The sequence below is a fragment of the Triticum dicoccoides genome, chromosome 2B, assembly GCF_002162155.2.
Source record: "Triticum dicoccoides isolate Atlit2015 ecotype Zavitan chromosome 2B, WEW_v2.0, whole genome shotgun sequence".
Classification (NCBI taxonomy): Eukaryota; Viridiplantae; Streptophyta; class Magnoliopsida; order Poales; family Poaceae; genus Triticum; species Triticum dicoccoides.
The window spans coordinates 504,167,785-504,184,857 of record NC_041383.1 but is presented as its reverse complement, the minus strand read 5'-3'; the positions used below and the strand labels follow the sequence as shown (position 1 = coordinate 504,184,857).

At 42.5% G+C, this 17,073-nt stretch overlaps 2 protein-coding genes across 2 annotated transcripts; both read right to left on the bottom strand.

Annotated features, from left to right (window-relative positions):
* Window positions 1–205: 205 nt before the first annotated feature.
* Window positions 206–840, bottom strand: LOC119367908. The gene has a single exon (XM_037633286.1). It carries the CDS (start codon window positions 740–742, stop codon window positions 431–433), a length of 312 nt encoding a protein of 103 aa, XP_037489183.1. The 5' UTR covers window positions 743–840; the 3' UTR covers window positions 206–430.
* An 895-nt stretch (window positions 841–1,735) lies between these two features.
* On the bottom strand, window positions 1,736–7,464 carry LOC119364495 (protease Do-like 8, chloroplastic). Its single transcript, XM_037629973.1, has 13 exons — window positions 7,244–7,464; window positions 6,898–7,019; window positions 6,669–6,751; window positions 6,475–6,573; window positions 6,167–6,233; window positions 5,927–6,002; window positions 5,742–5,808; window positions 4,682–4,899; window positions 3,757–3,824; window positions 3,009–3,088; window positions 2,388–2,474; window positions 2,190–2,297; window positions 1,736–2,086 (listed from the first exon to the last, which is right to left on the bottom strand). Exons 1-13 carry the CDS (start codon window positions 7,375–7,377, stop codon window positions 1,958–1,960), a joined length of 1,338 nt encoding a protein of 445 aa, XP_037485870.1. The 5' UTR covers window positions 7,378–7,464; the 3' UTR covers window positions 1,736–1,957.
* Between the last annotated feature and the right edge of the window lie 9,609 nt (window positions 7,465–17,073).

The window sequence follows — 17,073 nt, the reverse complement described above, 5'->3', positions numbered from 1 at the left end:
CCACGTTGAAGACTTGAAGTGAAGTGATCTAGTCGTCGAAGTGGAGCAGGAAGTTTCCGTGCCATTTTCCACCAAGGCACCCACCCACTCACCATGAGGCATTTCGTCGTGCAAATCTCAGCTCGGGAACTGAACGAATCTTAAAAGGTATACTACTGTAAAACTGAGTTGCGTACGTATCCGGAAGGACAATGCTCGATTCAGACTCAAGTAATAAGTAGGTACACATGCGCCCATCCTTTCATCGGCATCTATGTACATGTATTTCTATGACAAAACCGGTTGAACCCCAGAAGGAATGGAACGACTCAAACCTCAAGAGAGGGAAAAAAAGCGCCAAAGAAAGAAGAAGAAGAAAACGAGGGGCAAGAGGAAACAGAGAGATTTGGCTGGCCCTTCAAGTCTGGCCATCATTTGGTCCGCCCAATCCTCAGCATTTGTTGTGTATGGGATCGGAGCCTCTCCGGACTCGCCGCTTGCTCATCCGGTCCGCGTCGAACACCGTCGGAGGCGGAGAAGAGCCGGCCGCCGCCACGGGCTTCCCGGGGGCGTCCAGGCTGGCGGCGGGGGCGCCATTGCCGCCAGCCTCGACGAGCCTCCGCGGTTGGTCGACACCGCGGCTGCTTGTTGGGGCGAGAAGGACGCCCGCGGTCCTGGCCGCGAGGACCGCCGGACGACCGGTGGCGGCCGAGAGGGCGACGAGGACAAGGATCGCCAGTGCAAGGCTGGGGACTCTCATCATGATGTCCTGGCTAGTGTGTGTGTGAGAGAGAGTTGTGACACCCAAGGTGGCTTAGCTTCGCCTGGCTGGCGGCGCACAAGTTTTATGGGGGCAGTGGAGGAAGCTTGGAGCCTTGGACCATGTTATTGCGTGTGTTTGTTGTTGTAGATATAGGAGAGTATCCCCGTAGGGTCACATCTGAAACAGCGACGGGTAAGATCTTGGTCCAAAGGCATAAATTAAAGCTCAAAGAGAGGGAGATACGATGTGCATTGGACACACACACCCAACAAGGCAACATATGGCTTTACACTTGCTTGCATCTAAACCCCGTATTGGCCGTATACATACATCCAGCCTGCTAAAATCTAGTGGGGGCGAATCAGGCGCCTAGGTATCTTCCGTAATGCAGGGTTTTCCGCAGTAATCCACATCACAGAAAAGAGAAAGGCGAGGGACCGTGAGCGTGACCACGAAAGAAAGAAAAAGCAGAGGTTTTTGTGTCGAGGGCGCTACTAAATACAGTATGGTCCTGCCAGGTGGAAAACAAAAATGCTCTCTACTGGTACTAGCCTTGGAGCCTGGGAGCTGTAGAGTGGAGACCATCTTCTTCTCGTCTTTGTTGTTTTTCCTTTGGATCGCAGATCATAGGCTCGTTGCTTTCGCCTTTGTGTACTTTGGAAGCTTCTCTGTGAAGCAAGGAGGAGCACGGCTCCCCATGTGTGCCAGAAACAAGAGAGGCATCCCCTACTTTGGCTTGCTGTGCTAGCCGAAGCTCCCGCTGGCTGTCGCTTTATGTTATGTTCCCTCCACTCTTCTTTGGCCGCGCTGCTGCTGCTGCCTTGGATTGAGTGGGGCCAGTCCAAAACCCAAAGCCCCCGTTCAAAGATCCAAAGACTCGGCCACAGCCAAAGCCTCACGCTGTTGCCGCTGCTAGCGACATTCCATTCCCCTTTCGCTTTCTCTTTCCAAAATCCCTCGGTTTAACTTAAAGTGCGCCCCCAAAGAGCGCCATTTCCGTGTAAAATGGTAACATTCCTCATTCATTCACCACCCACGTCCTTACCCGCTCCGTGGGTTTTTGTTCGGTTACAGACTAGCACATGGCACGATCTTGGTACGGCTAGTAACACACAAGGTTTCAATGAAAACTTCCGACTGATCAAAACCCACGAGGAGGCCTTCAGGTTACGTTGCACAACTGGGAACGGGAACAAACTTCAGGGGTACGGTACATCAAACGCTCGCGTCTTCCAGCGACAAGGCTATCGGAATTGTCTCGGCGCCTCTTCTGATTGTCAGGGTCACCGTGTCTCCAACACCGTAGTCGTCTAGAGCCCTCAGGAGGTCAGATTTGCCCTTGATCTGCTCCAGAAGAGACCATGCGAATGAGAGGAGACGAAAGGGTAATAAGCCTGTCTAAATATATAAACATCAAATGAATGCAACTTGATCAGCAAGCACTCACCGGCTTGCCATCCACTGCAACAATGACATCACCCAGAATAATATTGCCGGCAAAACCCCTGCCCGTAGGAACTAGGCCTGCTTTTTCTACGGCGCTGCCCGGGGGAACCTGCAGTGGAACACAAGTTATGGCATCAGGGGTCATTTCTGTTTCGGTTTGGCCAACGGAGCAGAGATAGGTAGCAACAGTTCAGTTTACCTTCAGTATAAGGGCACCATCACGGACGTTAAGCTGATACGCAATCGGATCTGGTGCGAATTCCACATTCAGGCCAGCACGACGAACCTTAAATAAAAGGTAAGCATAACTTAGACCAATATAAAGTACAGAAACTAAATACGAGTGTCAGCAATGAACAAATAACCAAATGGTAACATGGTTTAACTTTGCTCATTTCATACTGTAGATTTTATTGGGAAATACCTGCAAGGAATGGGAGAATACATGCATAGTGCAAGTTTTTTTTCCAATGCAAGTATAGTGATCTCTGACAAATGTTTTTCTACTATTTGTAGAACCAAAAAGGCTAAACAGTTTCCTCCTAGTGCAATAACTTTGTATAAAAATCTGGGATTGTTTAACGCATTTATTCACAACCATGCGTGGACAACTGAAACATACACAAGTATAGGCAAGCATGGGAAGAAGGAAAAAGATTACTGATAAATAACTCTCAGCTTCAGGGTGATGTTTGTTGAATAAATGTTATACTTCTCTACACATATGTCATCACCATAAGATGACAAATGATTCTAAGGGAATGGTTACGAAAATGATATTAAGTTCATGATGTGGCTTTAAGATGTCAAAGCAGCATACCTTTCCAGACTGAATTAACTGAGGGACTATTTTGAGTATAGTTGATGATTGGATAGCGAAACCAACACCTGCGGACGTGCCTGCAACATTAAAGAAATAATGGCATCTCAGACTAACTTAGAAACTACATTGATCGGTAGAAAAGGATAAATGGATGTAGTTCAATCTGAGATATGCACTGCCAAGTCAACACAATGAAGTCAATTCATTGGCTGATATTGGGCTTGAGAAGAAGTAACCAACAGTATATATATCAGTTGATTACTAGGCGAAAAGCTACTTAATAAAAACACCTGACCTCTAGGATGAAAGCATATAGCAAGGTAGATGAATGCTATGCGAAAAGAAAAGAAAAATGAATCTTAGTCATGATATTACCCCCGATCACCTCATCACAAACAAAAGTCATCCCAAACATGCCATCACCGATAAAAGTCAGTACAATGAGCAGAGTAACTTAGAAAATGACACTGAAATACAGCAAGTAGGTAAGATAACCACTAGTTAAGAACTTAAGATCATGATAGTTAACAGCGATTGTGCTTTTACTAATCTTAGACATACTCTTTTTATCTTTTAAATGGTAACACGCATAGCGACTGAGGTATAGCTCAGCTATAAAAAGCAGAGAAATATGCTAACATCTCAAAATGAATGAAACTACTTTCTAATTTATGGATTAATAGAGCCAATCATGATCTCCCAGTGCATTTTTGAATAGGAGATGTCAAAATGGAAGTAACCTAACCTGTCTGTGTGAAAATTGCTGTGTTAATACCAATCATGTGCCCTTTCGAATCTAGCAAAGGACCACCGCTGCATCGAGGTTCATCAGACTGTATGGTTAGTAAAATGCTTTGTAATTCATTTTTAGCTAAAGAAATCAGATTGGCTCATATTTAATTAATTGACAGGTTAACTAAAGTAAAGGTGCTACAGATATAAGCCACCAGTTTCAGTGAATGGTCCATTTCGAGAGTAAGAGCAATCGAGTTCACCGTCCCATTGGCCATAGCACAGGTAATAGTGAATCACTTGTATAAAGTGGTTGAGCTTATATCTTGAATGTGGTAGGATACTAGGATAGACTATACAACATCAAGCATATAGTAATTGTTCAATGAGTGGGTTTCACAAAGAATTAAATACATTTAAGTTAGTTAAGCAAACAATTTGGATGCTATGTGCTAAGTTCCAGACTATTATGCTATATGATCACTATGCCAACTACCATAGCTGGAATTTAACTCCATGTTTATGTGTCCTGTCTTATGAACTCTGATACTAATCACTTACAAAAGAACAAGATTAATACTAGTTTTGTCTGTGTACCAACATAGACCTTCCATTTTTTGCAATTTGGCATTTAGTAATGTGGTACTGAATAAGAAATATAAACACCATAATTGTCAAGTTAGGTGAAACCAGTAACACATGCCTAGGAATGTCTAACTGTAAGTGACAGATAATGAAATATAAAGATGTGCCAGTCTTCAAAGAAGTACCACTAGCAGTAGTTTCTACTTTCTACGTAAATTCTGAAATCAGAAATGTCGGGGCCTCCCCTACAATTTTCAGTTCCAAAAAGTTCTGGAATCTGAAATGCAAAATTTGCTATGAATTGCTCCTGAAATAATTATACGAAATTTGGTGATTATACCATCTCCACAAACCTGTTCCCAGGGTTAATAGCTGCATCTGTTTGAATCCCACCTCCAATTGTCACTCCAGCTTGACTAAATATATCTCGATTCAAACCACTGATAACACCAACAGTCAGAGTATGGTCAAAACCAAAAGGATTTCCAATTGCTAAGCATTGCTGACCAACTTTTAGAGCTGAGGACTGTCCCACAATAATTGGCTTCAAGATATCTGAAGGGGCGTCCACCTATGACATATGTACATATCAATATATGACATTCACAAAGAGAAAATGTTCAGTGAGATGTTTTCCAAAGCGAACTATAGAAACAATTTAAGCAACATACTCCCTCCGTCCCAAAATTCTTGTCTTAGATTTGTCTACATACGGATGTATCTATTCACGTTTTAGTGTTAGATACATCCGTATCTAGATAAATCTAAGACAAGAATTTCGGACCGAGGGAGTACATAACTATGATTAACTAAAGATGAACTCAGGTGAATATCACGAAACTGGCACTGGACATGCTTGAGAACTCATTTGTGACTGCCTTCTTTTGTACTAACAAAATTAAACATTCTAGCCCTTGCAATGCGCGTCCATGAACCAGATGGAGATAGGGCGAGCACAATGTTAGCAGGTTCACATGATCATCTCGGCGCTCTAAAATACCATGTTGACATTCCCAATATAGAGGAAACGACAAGACATACAGAACGGCGTGTAATCTCAGTCTCTAATATGACTCAGTGATCCTTAAAGAAACAAGATAAACTAATTGCATGCCATCTATTTAGCTCGAAGGGGAAATAGGAAATCGAGGAACAGAAAACTAATTTAATCGACAAGGAGACATGGTGAAAGTAGAAGTCATTAAGTCTCCACCGACCACCCCCAGTCCCTCCCATTTTGAAGTTTGCTCAGTCTCTTTTTTAGCTTTATGTGGCATGAGTATATATAAATTCCATTTACATAGTTAATTTTAGAATTACTAATATCAACAATAGTTCTCTATATAAGAGCATTATCATTTTTAATTAAACCCTGACCCTTGTTCAGAACAATTAGTCAGAAGAAACTTTTACCTTAAGGACAGCAAGATCTTTAGCGCGATCTGCACCAATCAATATTCCTTCGAAATTTTTCTGTATCCTTTCAAGCAGATATAGGAGAGTATTTATGTTGATTGGCACGCATACACAAGGAATAATAATGCCCCATCAAATTTCATGGAAATTGTACTAGCAAGTGTAGTTATATAAGAATTTACCCTTCGGCAGCAAGAATGTTGACACGTGCAACAACTTCACCAAGCTTTGGATTTTTCGAAAGAGCATTGCCAACCACTACAATCATACCAACATTGCGAACACATGCATGTATCAAAAGTAAATTCAGTGTATTGTGTACAATGGAAAAGTGTCAAGCACGGTAACGTAGGCATGAGAGGAGTAGGTTGTGCTGTTCATATATGGTAGACATATAATATATAGTCATGTGATTGACATACCATGATAATTTGTAACAATATGTCCAGACTCATCCCAAACAACTCCAGAACCATTTCCTTCCGGGATCTACAATGAATGTTAAAAACATTTTCTTTCAAACAAGAGCTTCTTGCATCTTTTGAAAAGTGTCATTTAGAAAGTACATACGCAAAAGATATCAAAGAATGATTCAGCAATATTAGCCTAACTTTAGCACAATCAAACTATTCGATGGAGAAAATGTGTAGAGTACCCAGCGTATCATATTCTAGTGCTTCTAGGAGCATACGACACCCTTGGTCTATATTCAAGCATGTGTTTAGTTTACCTCAACAACACCTGTTACATTGAGCTGGGGACGCAGTGTCGCATCGAAAATGTTGACAACTGAGTAAGTATTTGTTTCAAAAAGCTCTGCGATCCGTTTCTGTCACACAGGCAGCAAAATTCAAAGAAATGTAAATATGTTTTGAGAACAAGTAAATAGGACAAGGTTTATTCAACAGAGTACTGAGTAGCGACCTCGGTTGGAAACAATGGACCAGATGGAAATATCTTTGGAGTTACATCCTCAATTTTGACGGTTGGATCACCCAAAGCAAGTGCTGTAATAATAATAAGAAAATAGCAAGTTATAGAAAGTTGAGACACAATAAACTAACACTGTTACAGGAGTAAAATAATCTGGTACATAAAAAGACGTAGGATTAATTTCTATTAACACCTAATTACCATGTCACCTAGTCCGAACCTGATAAGTACCTTGAAGAATGTAGGCAAAGGCAAAAGGCCGAAAATGCAAGAATCTTCCTCTTTGACGCAAACAGCAGTGTTGTGCTTGAGATTTCAGAAGGTTCACATGCTTCCCTTAGCCTGGACGAAAATTCACACACATATTAGCAGTTGCGTTGTTTATTAGAAGATCAGCTCAAGTATACTGTTTATTAGAAGCTACAGACAGTGATAATTTGTCGGGAAAAAAACTCTGAGTTATGATACGGAATATGAATGGGATTATCTAATCTGACTGCACGATTGTGCTCTTGACAACAGCGTAGTCCGAAAATTTGCAGAAATGCAGCGAGAGGTGCGCTGACCTCGGAGGCGTTCCTTCCACGTTGCGGTCTGCGGAGGCGACGCAGTCGACAACCACCCTCCGGCGGCCGAAGCGCTTTCCGGGAGCACGAGCGGCGGCCGCTGCAGCGGGCGCGGCGCAGGCGAGGCAGTGCATCCGAGAAACGGGGGGAGTCTGTAGTCCGAGCCAAGCGTGTGGCGTGGTAGACTTCAGGCCATGACGATATGTGGGGAATTTGCGGTTGGAGAGAGGGCGATGTTTCACATTCAAGTGCACGACGTATGTTGTTATTGCACATCTGGATGCATCACGCAAGGGAGTGTGCGGTTCCTCTCCGCTCCTCTAACTCCGCTCTCGGAGCGGACGAGGCTGCAACTCACGTTGACGGAGCTGCCAAAACCGAGCTCCACAACTCCGCGGAGTAGAGAGATTCCAAAGAGGGCCAAGGTCAACTAAATTCTAAGTTTAACTCTCTCTACTTTTCACGAAAAGGATCAAATCTATTATAAACTCTACCGGAAGTACAAAGCATCTTAAACATAATAAAAATTACATCAAGATTTCGAGAAATACGCGTCGATGTCGCCGCTCCCCTACCGGAGTTGGCTTGACCTTGTCGATGATAGTCGGAAATTTTAAGTTTGTCTCGGTTCCATACTTCCATATTTATATTTGCGAGATAATTACACTTTGAATTTCCTCGAAATAAGGTTACAACTTGAAGCACATTCTGTTTTTTCTTCTTGTCATTTGTTTTGACGCTTTCGTCCATGCCGCCCTTCCCTTTGTTCTATCATGCCTTGATTCTCACTCACTCACGTTTGACCATATAAGGCATGTATTTACTCAGATATGTCTCTAACAATGGAATGATTGATGTTTCTTAATCCAGCATCACAACTGTAAGTGCATCTAGTGCCATCCCTAATTGGTTTTGAAGTATTGACGACAAACGTGGTTGAGGGACTAATGTGTTTGTGAGAATTACAGGATAACACAGGTAGTAGTCCCTCATTGATTCGGTTTACCTACCAGAGTGTTGGGGAATGCAGTAATTTCAAAAAAAATCCTACGGTCACGCAAGATCTATCTAGGAGAATCATAGCAATGAGCGGGGAGAGTGTGTCCACGTACCCTCATAGACCGAAAGCGGAAGCGTTTTATCAACGCGGTTGATGTAGTCGTACGTCTTCACGATCCGACCGATCCTAGCACCGAACGTATGACACCTCCGTGTTTAGCACACATTCAGCTCGATGACGTCCCTCGTACTCTTGATCCAGTTGAGGCCGAGGGAGAGTTCCGTCAGCACGACAGCGTGGCGACGGTGATGATGAAGTTACCGGCGCAGGGCTTCGCCTAAGCACTACGACGATATGACCGAGGTGTGAAACTGTGGAGACGGGCACCACACACGGCTAAAAGATCAACTTTTGTGTTCTAGGGTGCCCCACTTCCCACATATATAAAGGAGGGAGGGACGAGGAGGCCGGCCAAGGGTGGCGCGCCCAAGGGGGGGAGTCCTTCTCCAAGTAGGATCCCCCCTTTCCTATTCCCACAAGGAGAAGGGGGAAGGAGGAGGAGGAGAGAAGGAAAGGGGGCCCGCCCCCCAACCCTATTCCAATTCGGTCTGGGCTAGGGGGAGCTTGCGCCACTCCTTGGCCCGCCTCCTCTCTTCCACTACTAGGACCATGAGGCCCAATAACTTCCCGCGGGGGGAGGGGGGTCCGGTAACCCCCGGTACTCCGAAACTTATCCGAAACGACCCGAACCATTCTGGTGTCCGAATGTAGCCTTCCAATATATGAATCTTTATGTCTCGACCATTTCGAGACTCCTCGTCACATCCGTGATCTCATCCGAGACTCCGAACAACCTTCGGTCATCAAATCACATAAACTCATAATACAAATCGTCATCGAATGTTAAGCGTGCGGACCCTACGGGTTCGAGAACTATGTAGACATGACCGAGACACATCTCCAGTCAATAACCAATAGCGGAACCTGGATGCCCATATTGGCTCCTACATATTCTACGAAGATCTTTATCGGTCAAACCGCATAACAACATACGTAGTTCCCTTTGTCATCGGTATGTTACTTGCTCGAGATTCAATCTTCGGTATCATCATACCTAGTTCAATCTCGTAACCGGCAAGTCTCTTTACTCATTCCGTAATGCACCATCCCGCAACTAACTCATTAGTCACATAGCTTGCAAGGCTTATAGTGATGAGCATTACCGAGAGGGCCCAGAGATACCTCTTCGACAATCGAAGTGACAAATCCTAATCTCGATCTATGCCAACTCAACAAACACCATCGGAGACACCTATAGAGCATCTTTATAATCACCCATTTATGTTGTGACATTTGATAGCACACTAAGTGTTCCTCCGGTATTCGGGAGTTGCATATGAAGGAAATATGCCCTAGAGGCAATAATAAAGTTATTATTTATTTCCTTATTTCATGATAAATGTTTATTATTCATGCTAGAATTGTATTAACCGGAAACTTGATACATGTGTGAATACATAGACAAACAGAATGTCACTAGTATGCCTCTACTTGACTAGCTCGTTGAATCAAAGATGGTTAAGTTTCCTAGCCATAGACATGAGTTGTCATTTGATTAACGGGATCACATCATTAGAGAATGATGTGATTGACTTGACCCATTCCGTTAGCTTAGCACTTGATCGTTTAGTATGTTGCTATTGCTTTCTTCATGACTTATACATGTTCCTATGACTATGAGATTATGCAACTCCCGTTTACCGGAGGAACACTTTGTGTGCTACCAAACATCACAACATAACTGGGTGCTTATAAAGGAGCTCTACAGGTGTCTCCAAAGGTACATGTTGAGTTGGCGTATTTCGAGATTAGGATTTGTCACTCTGATTGTCGGAGAGGTATCTCTGGGCCCTCTCGGTAATGCACATCACTATAAGCCTTGCAAGCAATGTGACTAATGAGTTAGTTGCGGGATGATGCATTACATAACGAGTAACGAGACTTGCCGGTAACAAGATTGAACTAGGTATTGAGATACCGACGATCGAATCTCGGGCAAGTAACATACCGATGACAAAAGGAACAACATATGTTGTTATGCGGTTTGACCGATAAAGATCTTCGTAGAATATGTGGGAGCCAATATGAGCATCCAGGTTCCGCTATTGGTTATTGACCGGAGACGTGTCTCAGTCATGTCTACATAGTTCTCGAACCCGTAGGGTCCGCACGCTTAAAGTTCGGTGACGATTTATATTATGAATTATGTATTTTGATGTACCGAAGGTAGTTCGGAGTCCCGGATGAGATCGGGGACATGACGAGGAGTCTCGAAATGGTTGATACGTAAAGTCAATATATTGGACGACTATATTCGGACATCAGAAAGGTTCCGAGTGATTTGGGTATTTATCAGAGTACCGGAGAGTTATGGGAATTCGGCGGGGAGAAGTATTGGGCCTTATTGGGCCATACGGGAAAGAGAGAGGGGCTGCCTAGGGCAGGCCGCCCCCCCAAGGCCTAGTCTGAATTGGACTAGGGGGAGGGGCTGCGCCCCCTCCTTCCTTCCCTTCTCCCTTCCCCTTCCTTCTCTCCTACTCCTACAAGGAAAGGAGGAGTCCTACTCCCGGTGGGAGTAGGACTCCCCCCTTGGCGCGCCCTCCTCCTTGGCCGGCCGCCTCCCCCCTAGCTCCTTTATATACAGGGGCAGGGGGCACTCCATAGACATAACAATTGATCATTGATCTCTTAGCCGTGTGTGGTGCCCCCCTCCACCATATTCCACCTTGGTAATATCGTAGCGGTGCTTAGGCGAAGCCCTGCTTCGGTAGCATCATCAACACCATCATCACACTGTCGTGCTGACAGAACTCTCCTGCAAAGCTCTGCTGAATTGGAGTTCGTGGGACGTCATCGAGCTAAATGTGTGCTGAACTCGGAGGTGTCGTACGTTCGGTACTTGGATCGGTCGGATCGTGAAGACGTATGACTACATCAACCGCGTTGTGCTAGCGCTTCCGCTTTCGGTCTATGAGGGTACGTGAACAACACTCTTCCCTATCATTGCTATGCATCACCATGATCTTGCGTGTGCGTAGGATTTTTTTTGAAATTATTACGTTCCCCAACAGTGGTATCAGAGACTGGTTTTATGCGTAGATGTTATATGCACGAGTAAAACACAAGCGAGTTGTGGGCGATACAAGTCATACTGCTTACCAACATGTCATACTTTGGTTCGGCGGTATTGTTGGATGAAGTGGCCCGGACCGACATTACGCGTACGCTTACGCGAGACTGGTTCTACCGACGTGCTTTGCACATAGGTGGCTGGCGGGTGTTAGTTTCTCCAATTTTAGTTGAACCGAGTGTGGCTACGCCCGGTCCTTGAGAAGGTTAAAACAACACGAACTTGACGAACTATCATTGTGGTTTTGATGCATAGGTAAGAACGGTTCTTGCTCAGCCGGTAGCAGCCACGTAAAACTTGCAACAGCAAAGTAGAGGACGTCTAACTCATTTTTGCAGGGCATGTTGTGATGTGATATGGTCAAGACGTGATGCTATATTTTATTGTATGAGATGATCATGTTTTGTAACCAAGTTATCGGCAACTGGCAGGAGCCATATGGTTATCGCTTTATTGTATGCAATGCAATCGCCTGTAATTGCTTTACTTTATCACTAATCGGCAGCGATAGTCGTAGAGGCGAAACGACAACGATGCTACGATGGAGATCAAAGGTGTCGCGCCGGTGATGATGGTGATCATGACGGTGCTTCGGAGATGGAGATCACAAGCAAAAGATGATGATGGCCATATCATATCACTTATATTGATTGCATGTGATGTTTATCCTTTATGCATCTTATTTTGCTTTGATTGACGGTAGCATTATAAGATGATCTCTCACTAAATTTCAAGGTATAAGTGTTCTCCCTGAGTATGCACCGTTGCGAAAGTTCTTCGTGCCGAGACACCACGTGATGATCGGGTGTGATAGGCTCTACGTTCAAATACAACGGGTGCAAAACAGTTGCACACATGGAATACTCAGGTTAAACTTGACGAGCCTAGCATATACAGATATGGCCTCGGAATACTGAGACCGAAAGGTCGAGCGTGAATCATATAGTAGATATGATGAACATAGTGATGTTCACCATTGAAAACTACTCCATCTCACATGATGATCGGACATTTAGTTGATTTGGATCACGTGATCACTTAGATGATTAGAGGGATGTCTATCTAAGTGGGAGTTCTTAAGTAATATGATTAATTGAACTTTAATTTATCATGAACTTAGTCCTGGTAGTATTTTGCAAATTATGTTGTAGATTAATAGCTTGCGTTGTTGCTTCCCTATGTTCTATATGTGTTCCTAGAGAAAACTAAGTTGAAAGATGTTAGTAGCAATGATGCGGACTTGGTCCATGATCTGTGGTTTATCCTCATTACTGCACAGAAGAATTATGTCATTGATGCACCGCTAGGTGACAGACCTATTGCAGGAGCAGATGCAGACGTTATGAACGTTTGACTAGCTCAATATGATGACTACTTGAGAGTTTTGTGCATTATGCTTTATGGCTTAGAACCGGGACTAAAAAAATGTTTTTGAAACGTCACGGAACATACGAGATGTTCCATGAGATGAAATTGATATTTCAGACTCATGCCCATGTCAAGAGGTATGAGACCTTTGACAAATACTTCGCCTAAAAGATGGAGGAGAATTGCTCAACTAGCGAGCAAGTGCTTAGATTGTCTGAGTACTACAATCACTTGAATCAAGTGGGAGTTAATCTTCCAGATAAGATATTTATTGACAGAGTTCTCTAGTCACCATCACCAAGTTACTAGAACTTCGTGATGAACTATAGTATGCAAGGGATGACGAAAACGATTCCCAAACTCTTCATGATGTTGAAATCGACGAAGGTAGAAATCAAGAAAAAGCATCAAGTGTTGATGATTGACAAGACCACTAGTTTTAAGAAAAGGGCAAAGGGAAAGAAAGGGAACTTCAAGTAGAATTACAAGCAAGTTGTCACTCCCGCGAAGAAGCCCAAAGCTGGACCAAAGCCTGAAACTGAGTGCTTACACTGCAAAGGAAATGGTCACTGGAAGTGGAAATGCCCTGAATATTTGGTGGATAAAGAAGGATGGCAAAGTGAACAAAGGTATATTTGATATACAGGTTATTGATGTGTGCCTTACTAGTGTTTATAGTTGCCCCTGAGTATTTGATACTTGTTCGGTTGCTAAGATTAGTAACTCGAAACAGGAGTTACAGAATAAACAGAGACTAGTTGAAGGGGAAGTGACGATGAGTGTTGGAAGTAGTTCCAAGATTGATATGATCATCATCGCACACTCCCTATACTTTTGGGATTAGTGTTAAACATAAATAAATGTTATTTGGCATTTGCGTTGAGCATGAATATGATTTGATCATGTTTATTGCAATACGATTATTCATTTAAAATCAGAGAATAATTGTTGTTCTGTTTACATGAATAAAACCTTCAATGGTCATACACCCAATGAAAATAGTTTGTTGGATCTCGATCGTAGTGATACACATATTCATAAATATTGATGCCAACAGATTCAAAGTTAATAGTGATAGTGCAACTTATTTGTGGCACCGCCGTTTGGGTCATATCGGTGTAAAGCGCATGAAGAAACTCCATAAAGATGGACTTTTGGAATCACTTGGTTATGAATCATTTGATGCTTGCGAACCGTCCTTTTGGGCAAGATGACTAAAACTCTGTTCTCCGGAACAATGGAACGAGCTACTGACTTGTTGGAAATAATACATACCGATGTATACGGTTCAATGAGTGTTAATGCTCGCGGCAGGTATCGTTATTTTCTAACCTTCACAGATGATTTGAGCAGATATGATTATATCTACTTGATGAAACATAAGTCTGAAACAATTGAAAGGTTCAAAGAATTTCAGAATGAAGTGGAAAATCATCGTAACAAGAAAATAAAGTTTTCTGCGATCTGATCATGGAGACAAATATTTGAGTTACAAGTTTGGCCTTCACTTAAAACAATGTGGAATAGTTTCACAGCTCACGCCACATGGAACACCACAACGTAATGGTGTGTCCGACCGTCGTAACCGCACTTTATTGGATATGGTGCGATCTATGATGTATCTTACCGATTTACCACTATCATTTTGGGGTTATGCATTAGAGACAACTGCATTCACATTAAATAGGGCACCATCTAAATCCGTTGAGACGACACCGTATGAACTATGGTTTAGCAATAAACCTAAGTTGTCGTTTCTTAAAGTTTGGAGTTGCGATGCTTATGTGAAAAAGGTTTCAACCTGATAAGCTCGAACCCAAATCGGAGAAGTGCGTCCTCATAGAATACCCAAAGGAAACTTTTGGGTACACCTTCTATCACAGATCCGAAGACAAAACATTCGTTGCTAAGAATGGATCCTTTCTAGAGAAGGAGTTTCTCTCGAAAGAAGTGAGTGGGAGGAAAGTAGAACTTGATGAGGTAACTGTACCTACTCCCTTATTGGAAATTTGTTCATCATAGAAATCTGTTCCTGTGATTCCTACACCAATTAGCGAGGAAGATAATGATGATGATCATGTAAACTCAGATCAAGTTTCTACCGAACCTCGTAGGTCTTCTAGAGTAAGATCCGCACCAGTGTGGTACGGTAATCCTATTTTGGAAGTCATGTTACTAGACCATGATAAACCTACGAACTATGAGGAAGCGATGATGAGCCTAGATTCCGCGAAACGGCTTGAAGGCCATGAAATCTGAGATTGGATCCATGTATGAGAACAAAGTGTGGACTTTGGTTGACTTGCCCGATGATCGGCAAGCCATAGAAAAATAAATGGATCTTCAAGAGGGAGACAGACGCTGATAGTAGTGTTACTATCTAGAAAGCTCGACTTGTCGAAAAAGGTTTTTGACAAAGTTCAAGGTGTTGACTACGATGAGATTTTCTCACTCGCAGTGATGCTTAAGTCTGTCTGAATCATGTTAGCAAATTGCCACATTTTATGAAATCTGGCAGATGGATGTCAAAACTACATTCCTTAATGGATTTCTTGTATATGATGCAACCAGAAGATTTTGTCGATCCTAAAGGTGCTAACAAAATGTGCAAACTTCAGCAATCCATCTATGGACCGGTGCAAGCATCTCGGAGTTGGAATATACGCTTTGATCAGTTGATCAAAGCATATGGTTTTATACAGACTTTTGGAGAAGCCTGTATTTACAAGAAAGTGAGTGGGAGCTGTGTAGCATTTCTAATATTATATGTGGATGACATATTGTTGATTGGAAATGATATAAAATTTCTGGATAGCATAAAGGGATATTTGAAAAAGGTTTTTCAAAGAAAGACCTCGGTGAAGCTGCTTACACATTGAGCATCAAGATCTATAGAGATAGATCAAGATGCTTGATAAGATTTTTCAATGAGTACATACCTTGATAAGATTTTGAAGTAGTTCAAAATGGAACAGTCAAAGAAGGAGTTCTTGCCTATGTTTCAAGGTGTGAAGTTGAGTAAGACTCAAAACCCGACTATGGTAGAAAATAGAAAGAGAATGAAAAGTCATTCCCTATGCCTCAGACATAGGTTCTATTAAATATGCTATGCTGTGTACCAGACCTATTGTATACCTTGCTTTGAGTTTAGCAAGGGAGTACAATTTTGATCTAAGAGTAGATCACTGGACAACGGTCAAGAATATCCTTAGTGAGGACTAGGGAAATATTTTTCGATTATGGAGGTGATAAAAGAGCCCGTTGTAAAGAGTTACATTCGGTGCAAGCTTTTACACCAATCCAGGTGACTCTAAGTCTCAATCTGGATACATATTGAAAGTGGGAGCAATTAGCTAGAGTAGCTCAGTGCAGAGCATTGTAGACATAGAATATTTTGCAAAATACATACGACTCTGAATATGACAGACCCGTTGACTAAACTTCTCTCACGAGCAAAACATGATCATACCTTAGTACTCTTTGGGTGTTAATCACATAGCGATGTGAACTAGATTATTGACTCCAGTAAACCCTTTGGGTGTTGATCACATGACGATGTGAACTATGGGTATTAATCATACATAGATATGAATATTGGTGTTCAATCACATGATGATGTGAACTAGATTATTGACTCTAGTGCAAGTGGGAGACTGAAGGAAATATGCCCTAGAGGCAATAATAAAGTTATTATTTATTTCCTTATTTCATGATAAATTTTTATTATTCATGCTAGAATTGTATTAACCAGAAACTTGATACATGTGTGAATACATAGACAAACAGAATGTCACTAGTATGCCTCTACTTGACTAACTCGTTGAATCAAAGATGGTTAAGTTTCCTAGCCATAGACATGAGTTATCATTTGATTAACGGGATCACATCATTAGAGAATGATGTGATTGACTTGACCCATTCCGTTAGCTTAGCACTTGATCGTTTAGTATGTTGCTATTGCTTTCTTCATGACTTATACATGTTCCTATGACTATGAGATTATGCAACTCCCGTTTACCGGAGGAACACTTTATGTGCTACCAAACGTCACAACGTAACTGGGTGATTATAAAGGAGCTCTACAGGTGTCTACGAAGGTACATGTTGAGTTGGCGTATTTTGAGATTAGGATTTGTCACTCCGATTGTCGGAGAGGTATCTCTGGGCCCTCTCGGTAATGCACATCACTATAAGCCTTGCAAGCAATGTGACTAATGAGTTAGTTGCGGGATGATGCATTACATAACAAGTAAATAGACTTGCCGGTAACAA

Excerpts from the sequence above, each read along its gene's own strand:
- LOC119367908 (XM_037633286.1), bottom strand. The coding sequence starts at position 742 with ATGATGAGAGTCCCCAGCCTTGCACTGGCGATCCTTGTCCTCGTCGCC.
- LOC119364495 (XM_037629973.1), bottom strand. The coding sequence starts at position 7,377 with ATGCACTGCCTCGCCTGCGCCGCGCCCGCTGCAGCGGCCGCCGCTCGT. Across the intron at positions 6,752-6,897 it reads TTCTTCAAGGTACTTATCAG|CACTTGCTTTGGGTGATCCA; the intron begins GTTCGGACTAGG and ends TTATTATTACAG. Across the intron at positions 5,809-5,926 it reads AACATTCTTGCTGCCGAAGG|GATACAGAAAAATTTCGAAG; the intron begins GTAAATTCTTAT and ends TCTGCTTGAAAG.